General features: G+C 40.6%; 1 protein-coding gene across 4 annotated transcripts in view; it reads right to left on the reverse strand.

The window, feature by feature from the left end:
• rasgrp3 (RAS guanyl releasing protein 3 (calcium and DAG-regulated)) overlaps positions 1-16,896 on the reverse strand; it is a 56,242-nt gene that overhangs the window by 22,224 nt on the left and 17,122 nt on the right. For all 4 annotated transcript variants that reach the window (XR_004336008.1, XR_004336010.1, XR_004336009.1 and 1 more), the window contains exons 2-7: positions 14,512-14,649; positions 13,977-14,079; positions 8,742-8,804; positions 8,046-8,177; positions 7,490-7,637; positions 3,608-3,781 (exon numbers count right to left, since the gene is read on the reverse strand). Coding sequence is in view for 1 of the 4 variants with exons in the window: in XM_032542137.1 (XP_032398028.1) it covers positions 3,608-3,781; positions 7,490-7,637; positions 8,046-8,177; positions 8,742-8,804; positions 13,977-14,079; positions 14,512-14,581 (690 nt within the window). In the remaining 3 variants the exon portion in view is untranslated. The remainder of the gene's footprint in view (positions 1-3,607; positions 3,782-7,489; positions 7,638-8,045; positions 8,178-8,741; positions 8,805-13,976; positions 14,080-14,511; positions 14,650-16,896) is intronic.

Genomic DNA, 16,896 nt, shown 5'->3' on the forward strand with positions numbered 1-16,896 from the left:
AAAAAGTAAACTTTCCATTCAGAATCTTATTGGGACCATTTTGGTGTCTCACATTCGCCGTCCACTAAAACGTAACGTTACTACTCTTTGGCCGGCTCGAGAGCCCAAACGGCGTGTGCACGGTGTGTTTTGTTTCCGGTGGGTGTTGTAGTTTTTCTGACGTTACGAGTTGTTGCAACAGCATGTGAAAAAAACTACACAGTTTGCTAGGCCAAAAAGAATGTTAATTTTGCCAAAAAAGAAATTGACGCCATTAAAATGGGTTTGTGTTAACGTCGTTCTAAACAACTTACAGCACGAATTACTACACAATAAATAATACTCCTAATATTAGACAATAAACAGCTGAAGGGTGAAACAAAGTTGCACTGATTAGAAATGATTTAGCAGGAAAAAAACAGGAGCAATGACCACTCCCAATCCCAGTTGCGTTGTAACAATTAAAGTTACATTTTTGCAGTTATCTCGTATATGGCTTGGCTCAGAGTCATAATTATTTTATCATTTTAATCTCCACAACTGTCATCTGCCTACTCAGTGGTCCTGAAAGCGAGCACCTCTTAGCCTTCATAGACACATCAGTTTGAGGTGTCACATCTTGAGCAGTTGCTAATTTCCGATCATCATCAGTGCTTATGTGTGAGCCTGTTTATTAATAGTAGTGGGCCAGATTGGACCAATGCTACCAAACGGTGACTCATTCAGTGCTTTACAGTAATTAGGACATTTTCTTTTTCCCGAAATGTTCACACCACAGCTGAAACCAGCACAAGGATTTGTGTGACGTCACTATGGCTGTCCTTGATTGCCTCAATTTGTAAGAAGGTGCGTGTGTGTAAAACCATATCTTCCCAGTGGTGCCATTGGTAAGTCACCTTTTCTAGGGATACAAAGTCCAGGGCTTGAATCCCCTAAGCGGCAAAGTCCTATTTGCATACAATGTAGCTATTCATGCATGTGTTAAGTTCTCGTTGAGGTTGATATGTTTTTTCAAGTATGCTAGAATATCTTAAAGGTCCCATGGCATGATTAGAGTTTTTTAACATTAAAATGTGTATCCCACAGCCTGTCTATTGTCCCCCAGTGGCTAGAAATGAAGAAAGGTGTAAACCGAGTTCTGGGTATCCTGCTCTGCATTTGAGAAAATAGGCTCATTCGAGATGAACTGCGCCTTGCCTGTGAAGTGGACAAGAGCAGGCCTCAACAGCCTGTAGATCAGGGGTCTCAAACTCAACTTACTTGGGGGCCGCTGGAAGTAGAGTCTGGGTTTGGCTGGGCCGCATCAAGTATTCCAAAAAAACAACAACTATTTCCTCCAAACATTTGGCTTTAAGCCCCTAGATCTGATATGGTTGGTGAATTTCACAACAACAGACATCACATTGTCAAACCTCAGGCATTTGCCGCAAAGAGTACTTAGCTAGCTTGACAACCGTTACGCCGCTGTCAGGAGACTACTAAGGTAGCCCATAAGTGACAAGCGCAATGACAAAAAGTTTCAGAACGGGCGGGCCGCACTAACACTTAACTTTGATGTCAAGTAGGGGGCCACAAAATATCATCCCGCGGGCCGCAATTGACACCCGGGCCGCGAGTTTGAGACCCATGCTGTAGATGATCAGTAATTTGAACAAATTTAGTCTCTCTGACTAGATTTAGTCTCTCTGACTTCTAAACGTCACTATTAGCCACACATGTGTTCCGTACAGAATAAAAGATAGCAGTTAAAATCCCTCCAATTAAAAAACATTAAAAGGTTTATACAAAACATCACGATATTGAGTGATTCTGACCCAATCAGCTGTTAAATCAGCTGAGACGCCGGCGTTTCCCAGCATGCCCTGGGTCCGCCTAGGTCTTGCAGTCAGTGAAAAGCAACTGCGCTGCCTGCGTCTCAAAACTGTGGCTGCCTTGCTCTCGTGAGATCATTGTTGCCTACGTGTGCATGACATCAGAGCAAATCGGGATCAAGTCGAACACAAATCTAACAGGCATGCAACGGGCGGTGATCACAAGTGATCCATTCTGCGCAGAGCTGGCTCATGTCAAACGAGCCTAATGAAAGCTCAGATGGGCTGATCTGCTCAAACGAGCAAAGAGACAGTTTATCAAAGCCACAAGAGACTTTACAGTATTAGGGGACCACTAAGGGCTATATAAAAGCTTCCAAAAAGCAGCATGTCATGGGACCTTTAGAAACCAATCAATAATAATGGATGCAGCACACTCCTGTAGCTGATGGCAGTGTGTAAATAATATGATCCTTGATTCACTTCTATGACAGGAGACAGGATCACTAAAAAGATGATTAGAACACTGATTGGGGAAGCTCTTTGAATCTTTTAAGAGGAAGATGCAAACAATATGTAAAAACCTACCAGGAATATTAATGTTTTTAAAACTGACAGGAATGGTAAAGACTTAAGACTGGATGCCTGCTGCACATTCTATGCTAGTTAGTCAGATCCTTTAACGATATGGTAAAATTGTTCAAAACTCAAACACCTCAAGAAGGCTATCAATGGCACTTTATGTCATTTCTACACACAATTTGCTTTTGTTTGTGCACATACCTTTACAATAAAGCAACACCTAAATACTTTGATGATTTCATTATATCATAAGAGACTGAATATTTAATTTGCTTGCGCTTCATGTGACGTAGTGCTGAACTTCCTGAGACTCCCTTATTATGGAACCATAATGCATTTAACAGAGACATTTTTTAGACCTTTCTCATAATTATAATTTTTCTCTTTCATAACATTGCATTTCAGCTGTGGCTGGCCAATGCAAATGTTTTCATCATACTTTATTACATGCTAAACTTTGATAGCTGTTACAAAATTGTAGTATTTAGATTTTGATGCATGACTTCATATGCATGAAGCATGCATTACTGGTGTAGCTGTTCCTTTATCAACAGTGCAGATCAGAGGGATTTCTGCTTTATAAGTCCCAAGTACTTGAGATGCCTGCACAATCTTGACCCACATATTTTGACCTACTGATTATGTTGATCTTCCTTATCAAAAAGCGATGACTGATAAATCCCCTCAGTTATCCCATATTATATCCTTTTCACTTAATTATGAGATATTTTCTTGTAAAAAATATATATATTAATAATTCTAAGACACAAAAGTCATTATGAGATAAGGCCTGCAATTTATTTTCATTGGTGAATTCATTGCACTTCTGGTTTGTCAATGCTTTTCTAAAACGGAAAGTTACTGATGCTAGCTACTGTGCTGACTTGGGAGTTGTCCAGAGACTGCAAGACTTTATTGTTACACTTGGCTAGACTCTACATAAATAGAGTGATGTAAAACATTCATTTTAGGCAGAAAGGTTCTGTTATTCACTGGCGAGGTCACGATAGGATGTGAAAACATGGACTATGTGAAACTTATGTGCTGGTCTTGTACAAACAGCTTCTTTCCTCAGTTGTGTTGTCAGCCTTGCACATATATTTTTAAAATAGTGTTAGAGGAAGAGAATGCTAGCAATGTAATGTCCATGTTTTCTGGACAAAAATAACCCTTGAAAACAATAAAGAAGGAAATGCTTTGTAGGGGACTACAGTGCTGCCTCCTTCCTGTCTTACCTGAGACACATAGATGTATTTGGTAATAACCTCTGCGCGGGTCTGAGGTGTTAGCTTGCTGAGCACCATAAGCTGGACCCACTGTGACACTCCATTGAACAGAGCGATGGAGCGCTCCAGAGTTGGGTTGTCCACCAGGCAGCCATGGATAACGTAGCTCTGGTAATCTGTAAACTGGAGACAAAAGGGTATTTCAGATACAATATCCAGCTTTCAATTTTAAAATCTAATCTATAGGGGCCTACAAGGTGTTAAAACATGTATTGGTCATTGCTCTGAAAAATTTAAATACTGACATTTCTACTTTCCATTTTGTCCTTAAAAGTACCGATGCTGAGGGTGATGGTATCATAAAAAAACATATAATTATCAAGATTAAAAGGACTCCATGGCTCTGTCATTTCTCTGCTAGATTAAGTTAATATTTTTACCTGATGTGACAACCCTAACCTTAATCCTGAATTTCATGTAATTTTCAAATGACAATTATTCATCTTGTGGAAAGAATTGATGTCAATTTCACTGCAATCCTCCTATGTGTTTTTTTTTATATTGAAAAATCTTTAATCCTTTAGAAGTCAATTTCTGTCCATGGTTGGGAAAATGTGAGTAGTTATGTGAACTGAATGGTCAGCTAATTATGTCATTTGATTACATTTCAATGACAAACATCCATATGTTCATCTCATTAGTTCATGGTTTTATCACAATTTCAATAATGCCCTGAATATAAACTTTGAACCCCTTGTTAGCAATGAACCACCTGGCCAGTGGAAAAAATGCAGTTCATCCAGAAGCCAGGTAGCTTCACATCAAAGCTCTACAGCAGGTGTTCCAGGATCGTTTTTGTCACCAATCACCCATTTCAGAGGGTGTACTTTATTGGGCTTCAAATGGTGATTGTAAAACTTTAGGGAAAGAAATCATATTAAACCTGGCTTTAACCAAGTTAGAGAACTGACTGTAATGGGAGTAACAGATCAGCATGTGTAACAATGTCTGTCTCAGAAGTTTTCAATTGACTCACCCTGCCCCTCTGTCGTTGTCTCCACTCACTTCTCCAGTCCCCAGGCCCCTGCACCCCTGTATTACATCTATCAACCAGATGCTCTCAGAAATTCTTAGCTGTCCCAGTCACCTGATACTCTCGTTCACCTGCTCACCTGTTTTCACTTTCAGCCCAACATCTTGAACTTAAATTTGCCTGTAAGTGTACGTGACCTCATCTTGTCAATAAATCCCTGAACTGGTAATGTCTGTGTGTTTGCATTCAGGATCTTTCCCTTTCTGGCCTCACACTCACCAATCTGACCAGAAATGAACCTAGGACTTCTATATTCTATGGATGGAAAACCTAAGGTTATAAATTAGGTATATTATATATTTGTTTTTTCTCTTCCTTAGGTGAGATTCTGTCAGTATGTTCTTAATATTACCTGCACAATCTTTATTTTATATTACTTTATTTTCTTTTGTTACTGTTGTCTTGATTTTATTGTACAAAATAAACTAATTCAAATTGAATAGGTGACCTATGCAATAGGATGCAGCTCTGTCACTGCCCCCCGCCCCCCACCAAGCAAGCCTTCCGAGCCTTGATGAGTAACATTTTTAACTGGATTGACAGATAACTTTACTATCACTCCAGCCTCTCTGTCTGCTAGTGTTGGGCTTGCCAGCCTCCAGTCTGCCTGCCTCCCTTCAGCTATCCTTGTAATCCTAGCTGGTTGGGATTGTTAGCCTTCAGCCCGCTTAACTGCTTAATCTGCTGCCCGCCTGCCTACCCTGTTCGTCAATCTCCTGACCCCTATGGACCTTCAATGGACCAAGAAGAGTCTCACGAAGACCACATGGTCTGCCTTCTTTGGTATTTAAGCAGGCCATCGCCACAGGGCTTCCACTGCCTATCACTGTGACTGACCACAAGCCAGAACCCACTGCAACCTCCTCTGCCCATCACAAATTATTATTAACACTCTGGGCCCTGAGGCCATTTTTACAGTTTAATTTCCGTCTGGATTTATTTTATAATAACTTGTAAAACATCAACCCTGTTGTCTACAGTCAAGATATGTACATCATTTTTTTCAGGACAAACTGGGTTATTGGAATATTTGGGTTGCAGTGAGGTCACTTGCATGTTAAAAATGGTTGTAGGGCCTTAAAGATAAATAAATAAATAAATAAATAAATAAATGAATCTTCCAGATATGTATTGATATCACAGACATATAAGTAAAACCTAAGCCATTTTCCATTCTAAAACACTTCTCATATGTCTTGGGAGTCACACTGTGAAGAAATAATCATTATAACTTATACAGTTGACAAAATACATGCATTTTTTCCAAAAAAGTCAAGACGTTTTGCTCTCATGACATTTAGTAGTAGCCAATAATAACATAATAATGTCATATTTATTGATATTACACCCACAGCAATGTTATACAAGCAAATATGTGTCTAAATATTGCATTATTTTGCCTTCCATAGAGTCTATAGGCATTTTTGTCCCCTCTGGCCTTCCATACAAGAGGGTGACTTTATCTCCCATATGTGGGCATGCACTTCCTGAAACAATAGACGGGACAGACAGGGCAGACTCGGAGGAGCGATCCAGCGGCAGAAAATGAGCCAAAACGCAATGAATTATGGATATAAAGTGGACCAATCTTGGATATAACAGTATGGATTTAAAGCCCAAAGAGGCTGAAGTTCCAGGGTGGATAGAAAATCCCCTGTAGGGGCTAGAAAGACCCGGAAAAGACCTCCGTAAAGCCGAAAACGTCAGGATTCAAACAAAACCGAAAGTGAGTAAATCGCTTGTATGGTTAAAAAGTTATTAAACTATGAATCAGAGGTACTTTTTACTCGTGGGCGAGTGTCTCGGGCTCAGAGGGTTAAGTTGTAATAAGGACATCATTTCATTAGCTAACAGCAATGGAAATTAATGAATTATATACATTTTGATATCTGTTTTGCACTGATAGTTTAAAACCAAATATGTGCCCACAACAACCTTCATTCTTTATTAGGTTTTCTCTTACTTACTACTCTGTAAGTCAGTCTATCCTTGTTGTATTAGCATTACTACTAAGGCCTGAAATTAACACCTGACCACCCACCAAATGCGGGTGAATTTAGCAATTGGCAGGTAACACTGTCAATCTATTTGCCAGATTGGCAGGTAGCCAATGAGAATTGAGGAATTGATTAGGTCTTTTTTACAACTGTTGTTCTTTTACATTTCAAATATGTCCGGCATTTTGTCGGATTATAGCTAAAAATGCGGCGGCACATTACTGGGGTAAAGAGGCCGGCTGAAATGAACAACCAACAAAAAGATGAGCTTGAGTCAAAGAAAAGTAAAAGACGTTTTAATACTAAGTGGACAATTGGCAAAAACGGCAAGGTTTGTAAGGGGCTGATTTATGACAGCAGTACAGAATAAAAGTACTGCAGTGACTGTCCTGTGTATGGCTCAGAGAAGCCAAATCCTTCTGTGATCGAGACAAAAAACTTAAAAATTAGAAGCAATTAAGGACCATGAGTCATCAGGAAGCCATCTACACACGATAAGTTGTAAACTATCAAAGACTGCCCTTCCAGAGAAGCCCGCTGCAGTCAAGGCACTGACGTCCATGAAAGCAGCGCAGTTGGAGAGGATGCAACTGCTGTTTTGGAACGTTCATGTGATTCCTGTTAATAACCTTCATGAGGCAAAAAAAAAAATGTGGCTGCCCATCAAAAAAATTAACTTTAGACCCTGATTACTACCATCGGTACTCCATATTAGTCTATACATGGTGTGTCTGACATTCCAAAAACCCAAAACAAAAATACCCAATCATTGGACAGAAACCAAGCTGTTTGTAGACATACCGATATCCTCCGTATAGACTTGAACTCCAGGAAGGTGAGATGCTCAGCCAGCTCCATGGGCTCCAGGTGATCAAAGAGCAATGATGCCTTGCCTTTCTTTGCCTGCTTCTTGCGTTGGGTCAACTTACGCATCCAGTCATATGATGGACTACAAGAAGAACAATTTCAAAACAAGAAGCACACTCATTCTAGAAAAGATCTGACACAGAGACATACATTCTACATAAGTTGTTGCTAAAAGACTACAAGCTGAAGAATCACCAGTATGGTGCTTTTTGGTCTTAGGTAGTTTGAGCTATGTCTATGAAGATCAGTCCTGTTGGTCCTTTGTTACAGTATGTAGCCACTGCAACACAAGAACAACTTGGATTATGTATTCCTAGATAGGTTTTACCACTCAATCACAAGGGTTTTTCATTTAAATATTTTGGACCAGGACTTTGGTATAGAGTTAAAATTGGATTTGGATTAGTTTTACACTAAGGACTAGATTGGTTTACTTGGTAATACTGATCAGGTCAAAAGTTTCAGCAAATGTATCTGTATGTTGTCTTACATGGTGGAGATGTCAAGGAGCTTGAAATGCTTGTCACAGCCGAGCTGAGCAGCCACACTTCTGAACTCCTCTGTTATCCGGATCAGACCAAAATCCAGGTAGAACTCTGCAGGGAATGTCACAATCCAGTACCTGAGCACACACAGAGATTTCAGCAGCAAATATTTTGAAAGTAAAAGGATGGAACCATGATGAACCTGTGCCACAATGGAAACATCCCATTTTAGCTCCAAAGAACTTTCCATGGAATGAAGAATAATACTTATGACCTGTTGACATGTGACTCACTTGTGATGCCCCTAGAGATTGTGTTACATTTCAAATTTAGAATTGTGGGCTGTTCCCACCCCTTAAGACATAGTTCTAGAGCAATGTTGTCCTTAAATCAGTTACTGGTTAGAATCAAGATATAAACAAAAGCTAAATGTTAATTTTCAAATTTTAAAATAATTAATTTAACCACACAGGCCATGTGTATTGGGACAATGAAACTTAACTGTGGCTTCTGATTTTCAAGTGCATCACCTTGAAACTATAAACTTGAATTGTACAGTAAATGCATAACAAGAGGTGAAATTAGGATTAGGTAGCCTTATATTTTCTGCTGTCTTGGTTTTGGATTTCCCAGAGGCAGAACAATCTAGAGTGGAAAGTGTTAATAAATTGCAATTGATGACTGTGTATGTAATCCCTTACCTCATTAAATAACAAATCTTCAACCTGGTTCTCTGGCAGCTGTCACCTGTGCAGTCCCGGTACGTGGAATTCAATTAAGGATTTTCTCCAAAATTTGACAAACTAATAAACTGCAACGTATGATAAATCAGCACATTAAAGAGATAACATACATACTTTTACTTGAGTTGGCCAAGGTGGTGTCTGTGTGAGCACTTGCTGAAGACTCAGTCTGCATCATAAATTAGTACATTCTTGGCCTTCAAGACCCAATCGTCTGTTTTGATTATATTTATTTCAAACTGTTACTTTTTCACTCCTTGACGGACTAATTTGTTAAATCAAGTCTCGGTTATCTTTGTTTTATGCCCTGATCGCTTTCTCCTAAGCAATTGACAGACCACCTGTCTCAAACAACAGTCTCTGGGACGCAATATAGCAACTGACGTTGGATATTGTGCTACATTTAGACTAAAAAATGGACAAGATTCAAACGAGCTGCCATACATGGTTCTCTTTCAACACTTGAAGAGCAAGTTTCAGAACCAGGGCCTGAAAATAACACCTGACCACCCGCCAAATGCAGGTGAATTTAGCAATTGGCGGGTAACCCTGTCAATCTACCTGCCACATTGGCAGGTAGTCAATAAGAATTGAGTGATTCATTAGTTTTTTTTGCAACCGTTATTCTTCTACATTTAAAAAAGGATTTTTGCTAAAAATGTGACAACACATTACTGGGTTAAAGAACAACCAACAAAAAGATGAGCCTGAGTCAACAAAAAATAAAAGAAGACGTTTTAATACTAAGTGGACAATTGGTAACAATGGCAAGGTTTGTAAGGGGCTGATTTATGACAGCAGTACAGAATAAATGTACTGCACTGACTGTCGTGTGTTTGGCTCAGAGAAGCCAAATCCTTTTGTTATTGAGACTAAAAACTTAGACATTACAAGCAATTAAGGACCACATGTCATCAAAAAGCCACCTCTACAACTATCAAAGACTGCCCTCCTGTTTTATGAGGTTTACTTGGACCCAAAAGACTCTCCTCACAGTATGAAGGGATTGTGGGACAGGTGTCATACTTATGCCAAGCAATCGTCCGAAGACACCACAGCATCATCAGGAAACATCCAGTATCCACAGAATGACTTCTGTGACCTGAGAGCCTACATGAACAGCTGACACAGCTTCACCCTTTAGACTGGTGGAGGTAATCATCTGGACAGTTAACATCTGCTACTCTGTGCTCATATTTAACTCACATGCTCACATTTCTTTTGATCCTCCTTGAGATGGTTCTCCTCCTTGTTTGGAGTCCTGCTGTATGTAATTAAACTGGACTTGATTAGGAAAGGCACAAACCTGTCTGTAGAAGACCTTACAGCTCACAGTGCATGCCAGAGCAAATGAGAATCATGAGGTCCAAGGAACTGCCCAAGGAGCTCAGACACAGAACTGTGGCAAGGCACAGATCTGGCCAAGGTTACAAAACAACTTCTGCAGCACTCAAGGTTCTTAAAGCACAGTGGACTCCATAATCCTTAACTGGAAGAAGTTTGGGACGACCAGAACATCTTCAAGGACCTGGCCGTCCAGCCAAACTCAGCAATCGTGGGAGAAGAACATTGATGAGAGAGGTAAAGAAGAACCCAAAGTTCACTGTGGCTGAGCTCCAGAGATGAAGTAGGGAGAAGGGAGAAAGATCCACAAAGTCAACTATCACTGCAGCCCTCCACCAGTTGGGGCTTTATGGCAGAGTGGCCGACAGAAGCCTCTCCTCAGTGCAAGACACATGAAAGCACGCATCAGGTTTGCCAAAAACATGAAATATAAGATTTTCTGCCCTAATGAGACCAAGATTGAACTTTTTGGCATTAATTTTAAGCAGTATGTTTGCAGATAACCAGGCCATGCTCATCACCTGCCCAATACAATCCTAACAGGGAAACATGGTGGTGTCAGCATCATGCTATGGTGGGGGGGGGGGGGGGGGGGGGGGGGGGGGGGGTTCAGCTGCAGGAACAGGACGACTGGTTGCAATTGAAGGAAAGATGAATGCGGCCAAGTACAAAGATATCCTGGGAGGAAACCTCATCCAGAGAGCTCAGGACCTCAGACTGGGCCAAAGGGTTACCTTCCTACAAGACCCTAACCCTTAACCAGGTGTGAAAAACTTGTTGCATCATTCCCAAGAAGACTCAAGGCTATACAAGCTCAAAAGGGTGGGTCTACTCAATACTGAGCAAAGGGTCTAAATACTTATGACCATGTGATATTTCAGTTTTTCTTTTTTAATAAATTTGCAAAAGATTTTACATTTCTGTTTTTTACTGTCAAGATGGGGTGCTGAGTGTACACTAATGAGAAATAAAATGAACTTTTTTTGATTTTTGGAAACTGGCTGCAATGAAACTAATAGGGACAAATTTAAAGGGCTCTGAATGCTTTCTGTACATGTCGAGCATTGGCGTATATGTTGAGCAAATGTTAAATTTATCTTCTTCATAGTTTAACTTGCAACACCATCAATTGATTCCTCCTACTTTCATGTGAAACCAACTATATTCACTAGCTTTACAACTGGGCCCACTATCAGTTTAGGCAGCGCTTAATAACATTTCAGACTGCCAATTCCATCCAAAGACCAGTTACAGCCCACACATTATCCCTGAGCACATGACAAAAGCTGCCTTGTCCCAGCACAGGAGCAGAGTTGTAAGTGAACTACGTTGTGAAGAGCAGTATGAAGTGAAGTCAGGGATTTTACTGGGATGTTAGTCAATGCATAATAGTCGACAGAGCAAATAGACTTGCAAGTTAAGTTACAGGGCTGACTTTAATGAGCTAAGTTAGCATCGCTGTTCAAGAAGGTAAATGTTATCGCGCTCAAAAATGGAGCAATCTGTTACTGTCGCTATAACAACATAAAGCAAATTACAAAGACACTGAAACAATAATGCAGAAAACATAAATAATTTATTTGAGGTCAAAGTCATTATAACATCAACTTACCTGTAGGAACGTCAAGTAGATTCTGCCAACTGTCTCTGAAACATTTGGCAAGGCTTCTTCTAAAAGGCCATTTTATGCTTCTCTGGAGGCTCCACACAGAGCTTTCGCCATAGCCCAAGTAAGTGACTTGGTGTTTATACTGTGTGCGTCGAGCCGGCATGTGTGTGTGTGGGAAGTGTGTGATAGAGCGAGTGAGAAGTGAGAGAGTGACGCTGACTAGATTTGGAGTGAGTACTACGACTCTCCCCTGTTCTTTCTGACCACGGTGGGACATCTGCACTAAGAGAAGTTGCCCCTCTCCTTCATTTCATGTTGTTGATGGAGAAGGAGAACCAGGAGATGAAACGTGGGGGGCAATGCAACGCTACCAAGTCACAGACAAGAGACATGCGTCGCCGCAATGCGAAGTTAAATTTTTCAAGATGTGCATGTCAGGCTACGGCATTTGCGGATACTAAAATTAAACTAAATCACTCTGTATTAAAGTTTCAAATACTGTACTTAAGAGACTAATTTAGCACCATGTATCCGTCTCAGATGCGTTCTAACTAACTGGAAAAACTCTAAACAGTATACACATACAAATTAGTTTAGGCACAGGGTGTCGCCTGTGTGTACAGCAGGCAGGACATTATGCAGATTAAATTGTACACTACAACCATAGACGCTTTAGAATTTGGGAACAAACAACCCGGTCTCTCTTGTTATTTTAATTTGTCTGACATTTTTTGGCATCAGCCCTTAAAGATAGAATTTCTTTTGTCTTGTCACTGCCATCTTCATGTAAATCTCACTCCTTCTTCACCTTCAGATGTTTGTTTTCTTCCGATTTTGCACAGGCCTAAAGAAACGTCATCAACACAGCCACTTACTGCAATGAATTTTACACTTTGGGCTAAATTGGAGATTGCACAAATTTTGTATAAAGTAGCTGGCAGGGTAAAGATGTCTGTTCCAACTGATTCAGAGTTCTATATTCTCAAATGCAGCTCTACAAGGTAATGTCTAGATAATTTCAGGTTTGCAGTGCATGTCTGAAGGGGGCTTATGGGAGGGTTTTGTAGCACCTAGAGAGCATGCATACCACTTAAGGAGAACCCGCAAGTTCATACAGCATTTTCAATACATCAAGCTTTGGCAAAAGTTCAATAAAGAAGCTCTTTTCTCTTCCGATCTCCTTCGTCCCTCCATGCGTAGATTGTTACTATTTATTCTTGCTGTGATATTGTCTGTCCTCATCATACATACATTTGAGACTGTCATTTCATAAATGGCCCCAAAGACTGACAAAGCCCGCTATAGCCAACTACGATGGCAGCAAATGAGGAAGTGAAGGAACTGAGAAAATTATCATTGGACTGGACAATGACAAACAAACTTGGAAGTAATTTTTTACCTTGATCTTTCCTTAGCCTTAATATGTACATATTTTAACCAAAACCATGATGTTTCCTTAAACCTAACTAGGCCATTTTAGTCTAATCGAAACCAAGCCTTGTATGTATTCAAAGTTTTGATTAATTTGATTTGGGGCGGCTGTGGTTCAGTGGTAGAGCGGTTGCCTGCCAATCGGAAGGTCCTCGCCCCTGCAGTCATTGTTGAAGTGTCCTTGGGCAAGACACTGAACCCCGAGTAGCCCCCGGTGCTGCGCATCGGAGTGTGAATGTGTGTGAGTGTTTATCTGATGAGCAGGTGGCACCTTGTACGACAGCCCCGGCCACAGTGTGTGAATGGTGAATGTTTCCTGTAGATGTAAAAAGCGCTTTGAGCAGTTGTTAAGACTGGAAAAGCGCTTTATAAATACAGCACATTTACATTTAGTAATCTCTCCCTCGCTGAAACTGACAACTATAAGCTTTATGTAAAGAAAAATCCAAGATGACTTCACTAAAATGTGAATGAGTGTATGACGTGGTACGCACCTCAGCGCTCTAAAAACCCAGGGAAAACCCTGAATACGGCTCATTTAACAATAACAATAACAACCATATACTTCCACATTAAGGAAAAAAGTTAGTTAATGGAAATGAAAATTCAGTTGCAATGTAATCTTGGTTTTGAGATTTAAGTTGATTTCCTGTGCCATGAGAAATATGTATCAAAGGCATCATTTTACAGTAGTACATATCTTCAGCAAGGTGAACTGAGATAGCCAGCAGTGTTTCAACCAACTGTTTAAACACTTGGTTAATGTGCATTAGCAGTAGTTCCTACAGACTTTCTGGGATAAGGGATATATCGTCAGTAGTTTTCCCGCCAATTCTGAGGATGTGATGTACCAGCGATGCATCAGCAGCAGGCTGCGAGGGAGTAAGTTGGCCTGCAGCTCCCCGCTGTCATCTAGGAAGAGAAGGGAGTCCCACTATGACATTACTTTTTAACTTTACTAAACAGGCACAACATTAATACATTTACACTGGGAGCCTAGTCATGTTGTAATCCTAAAGGATAATTATTTTGTATTTTCAACAAATCAGATAAATAGACCCAAAGCAAAAAGCATGAACCCCTATTACCTGTGATTAAATGCAAATTCCTTAAAAAATGCAAATTCCTTAAAAAATGCAACATGAAAGCATAACATTACATTAATTGTTACAGGTGTTAAAAGTAGATTTTGACCCGGGCCCCTCTACAAGACAGATTACGAACACATGCAAAGGTCATCAATAACCCCTTCCGTTTTAGTTCATAGTAATGATTTAATCAGTTTATGTCCCAGGTCAGGTAAGTCATCCAGCCTTGGTTGTGATTCATTCACATGTCACTTACCAAATATATGAATGCATTCATTTATGAGAGTGTCCAGAGATGCTGCCTTCCCCAGTGTGGACGATTCCATAGTGCCCAGCTGGAAGAAGGACGGGGTCAACACTTCCTGCTCACTGCTGTGGATCAATCAGGGTTTTTCTGGAGCAAGAGAAAGACAATCCTTAGTGTAGAAGTTATATATAACAACATGAAAATGAATGTATTGGGCTAGTTTGGGGATTTTGCTCATACATTGTGTATCACATAAATGGCTTAAAGCAGATTATTGCCGACAGGCATCTTTTCATAATGTAATCCAGTTTGGCCTCAAAGCGAAGCTAATTTGTATGGAATCTTTATTTGTCTCCTTTACAAACAGGTAAGGGAGGCCATCTTTAGCCATTTTATTATAAATACATCATTTAGATATATATAAGACCCTGCTGCATTCTGTCTCTGCCAGACCGTTTAACATTTAAGATACACAGGTAATTTACTGTGTGTGAAACTTGTGCCATTCCTACAAAATAACTTTAACAACAAACACTTTATGCAGAAACAATATGTATTAGTAAATTAGGACATACAAATATAGAAAACTTGCAGACACATTGTATATTTAATGCTAGCCAGTGTGTAAGGGTAGAGTTTGTATTCCAATGTATCAAAGCTCCAATCCTTGTATATACTTTGTGATTGCTAATGAAGAAGGACGGCAACGCACAAACCCTCACTCAAAACAATTGAAATCAATGTTGTGCTTTTGCCAAAATGCAGTGCTAAGCCATTAAGGCATGTGAAAATTACAGTAGTGAAACCCTACAACTGACCAAAATGATATTTGCGTCATGTAGACCCTCAAGGCCATGTGAATGCAGAAAGTTTAAAGCAAGCTTTACAGTTTAGGTGCACTGCTTAACCACATGATGAAGTTATATTGATGGCTTGTGTTGAAGCATTAAATAGAATTTTTGCAGATGCCTGGGACATTTGAAACAACAACAACAACAACAATGATAGTTATATTAACAAAAACATGTCTATATGCATGAGTTGACAAATGACAATAACATACAGTACCAGTCAAAGGTCTGGACACGTTTTCTCACATTCCAAATTTTTGACTGGTACTGTATTTCATAAAAAATTACAAACACACACACAAACACACACACACTTAGTCTTCGTTCTACACTGCACTTCCCAAGTGTTTTTTTTGGAATGACAATAAAAATAATCTCTTTCAAGAGATTTAACTTTCACTTAATGTCACTCAGGCTACAGGAAATACAAGCTCAGCAAAGTGCACCGTGGCAGAGAGTCAGTAGGAATATTAATGTTTAAATTTATCCCGCCAATTGCAATTCTTCTTCCTGCTTCTGGCAAGAGCAGACGTGTTTTTCCTCCTCTCCCTCTTATCTTAGCTTGGCTCCTTCCCAGTCCGTCTACCCTGTGTTGTGGAACCTTTTCTCTTTTCTCTTTGTCCCCTGCCTGCTTTTTTCCTGGAACATTCGAAATGGAATTGATTAACTGGTCACTCAGCGCTAGTGACAAGATTTTTTCGTCTAAACATGCTTCTCCGGGGGAGCCGCTCTGTCCCAGCGCAACATTCCCTGCAGGCTTTGCTCGCGATTCCTGGGGGGATTGGCAAATGGTCTGCCTGGACGTTCTCACTGTGGAAGACGTTGATAACATTTGGATGATTGGAATTCTGTTGGTGGGGCTCCTGATCATCGGCCTTGGGGTCTCGCTGACCTAATGGAAAATTGGTAAGACAGCCGCCAGCAAATTCACCCACAAGCTGTCTGGGGAACTTAAAGAGTGCCTAAATGGAGTTTTACATCTGAGGGCTGACCAGTCCAGTGAACTGACTCGCAACATCTCAGACCGGACCGTCGAAGCGCAGAAGGGGATTGATAACATCAGGGCCCAGTCGGTGGAGTTGCTTTGTGTATCCACCGGTCTGGCAGAAAAGGTGGATGGACTGCAAAAATCACTACGTGATATGGATGCTCGCATGTTGCTGAGGTCGGTAAAAATTGAAAGATGGACATTGATTCGGACAAATTCCACCGAGTCACCCTAAATTGGACTGCAACTGATCAACTACCCCCCCTCCCCGCCACCCTTCACCCGAGCGGGAAAACAACCGGCAGCTGGCCATTCTATCTTGTCCTGTGCTCTGGTTATCGCTTCAAGGTCACGCCGATGAACTGAGCTTTTAACAACACAGCCCGTCTGACGCTACACATTCACACACACAACTCATTATCTCACACACACACACCATACACCCCCCCCATCCCGCCCCAAATCTGTCTGTCTGCCACAATTTCGTTTCTCGCACCCTCTAAATGCCACCTCAAAAAATTTCTTCATGTGTCCACATGAACTGTGTGTTGTCTT

Source organism: Etheostoma spectabile, chromosome 17, assembly GCF_008692095.1.
Source record: "Etheostoma spectabile isolate EspeVRDwgs_2016 chromosome 17, UIUC_Espe_1.0, whole genome shotgun sequence".
Taxonomy (NCBI): domain Eukaryota; kingdom Metazoa; phylum Chordata; class Actinopteri; order Perciformes; family Percidae; genus Etheostoma; species Etheostoma spectabile.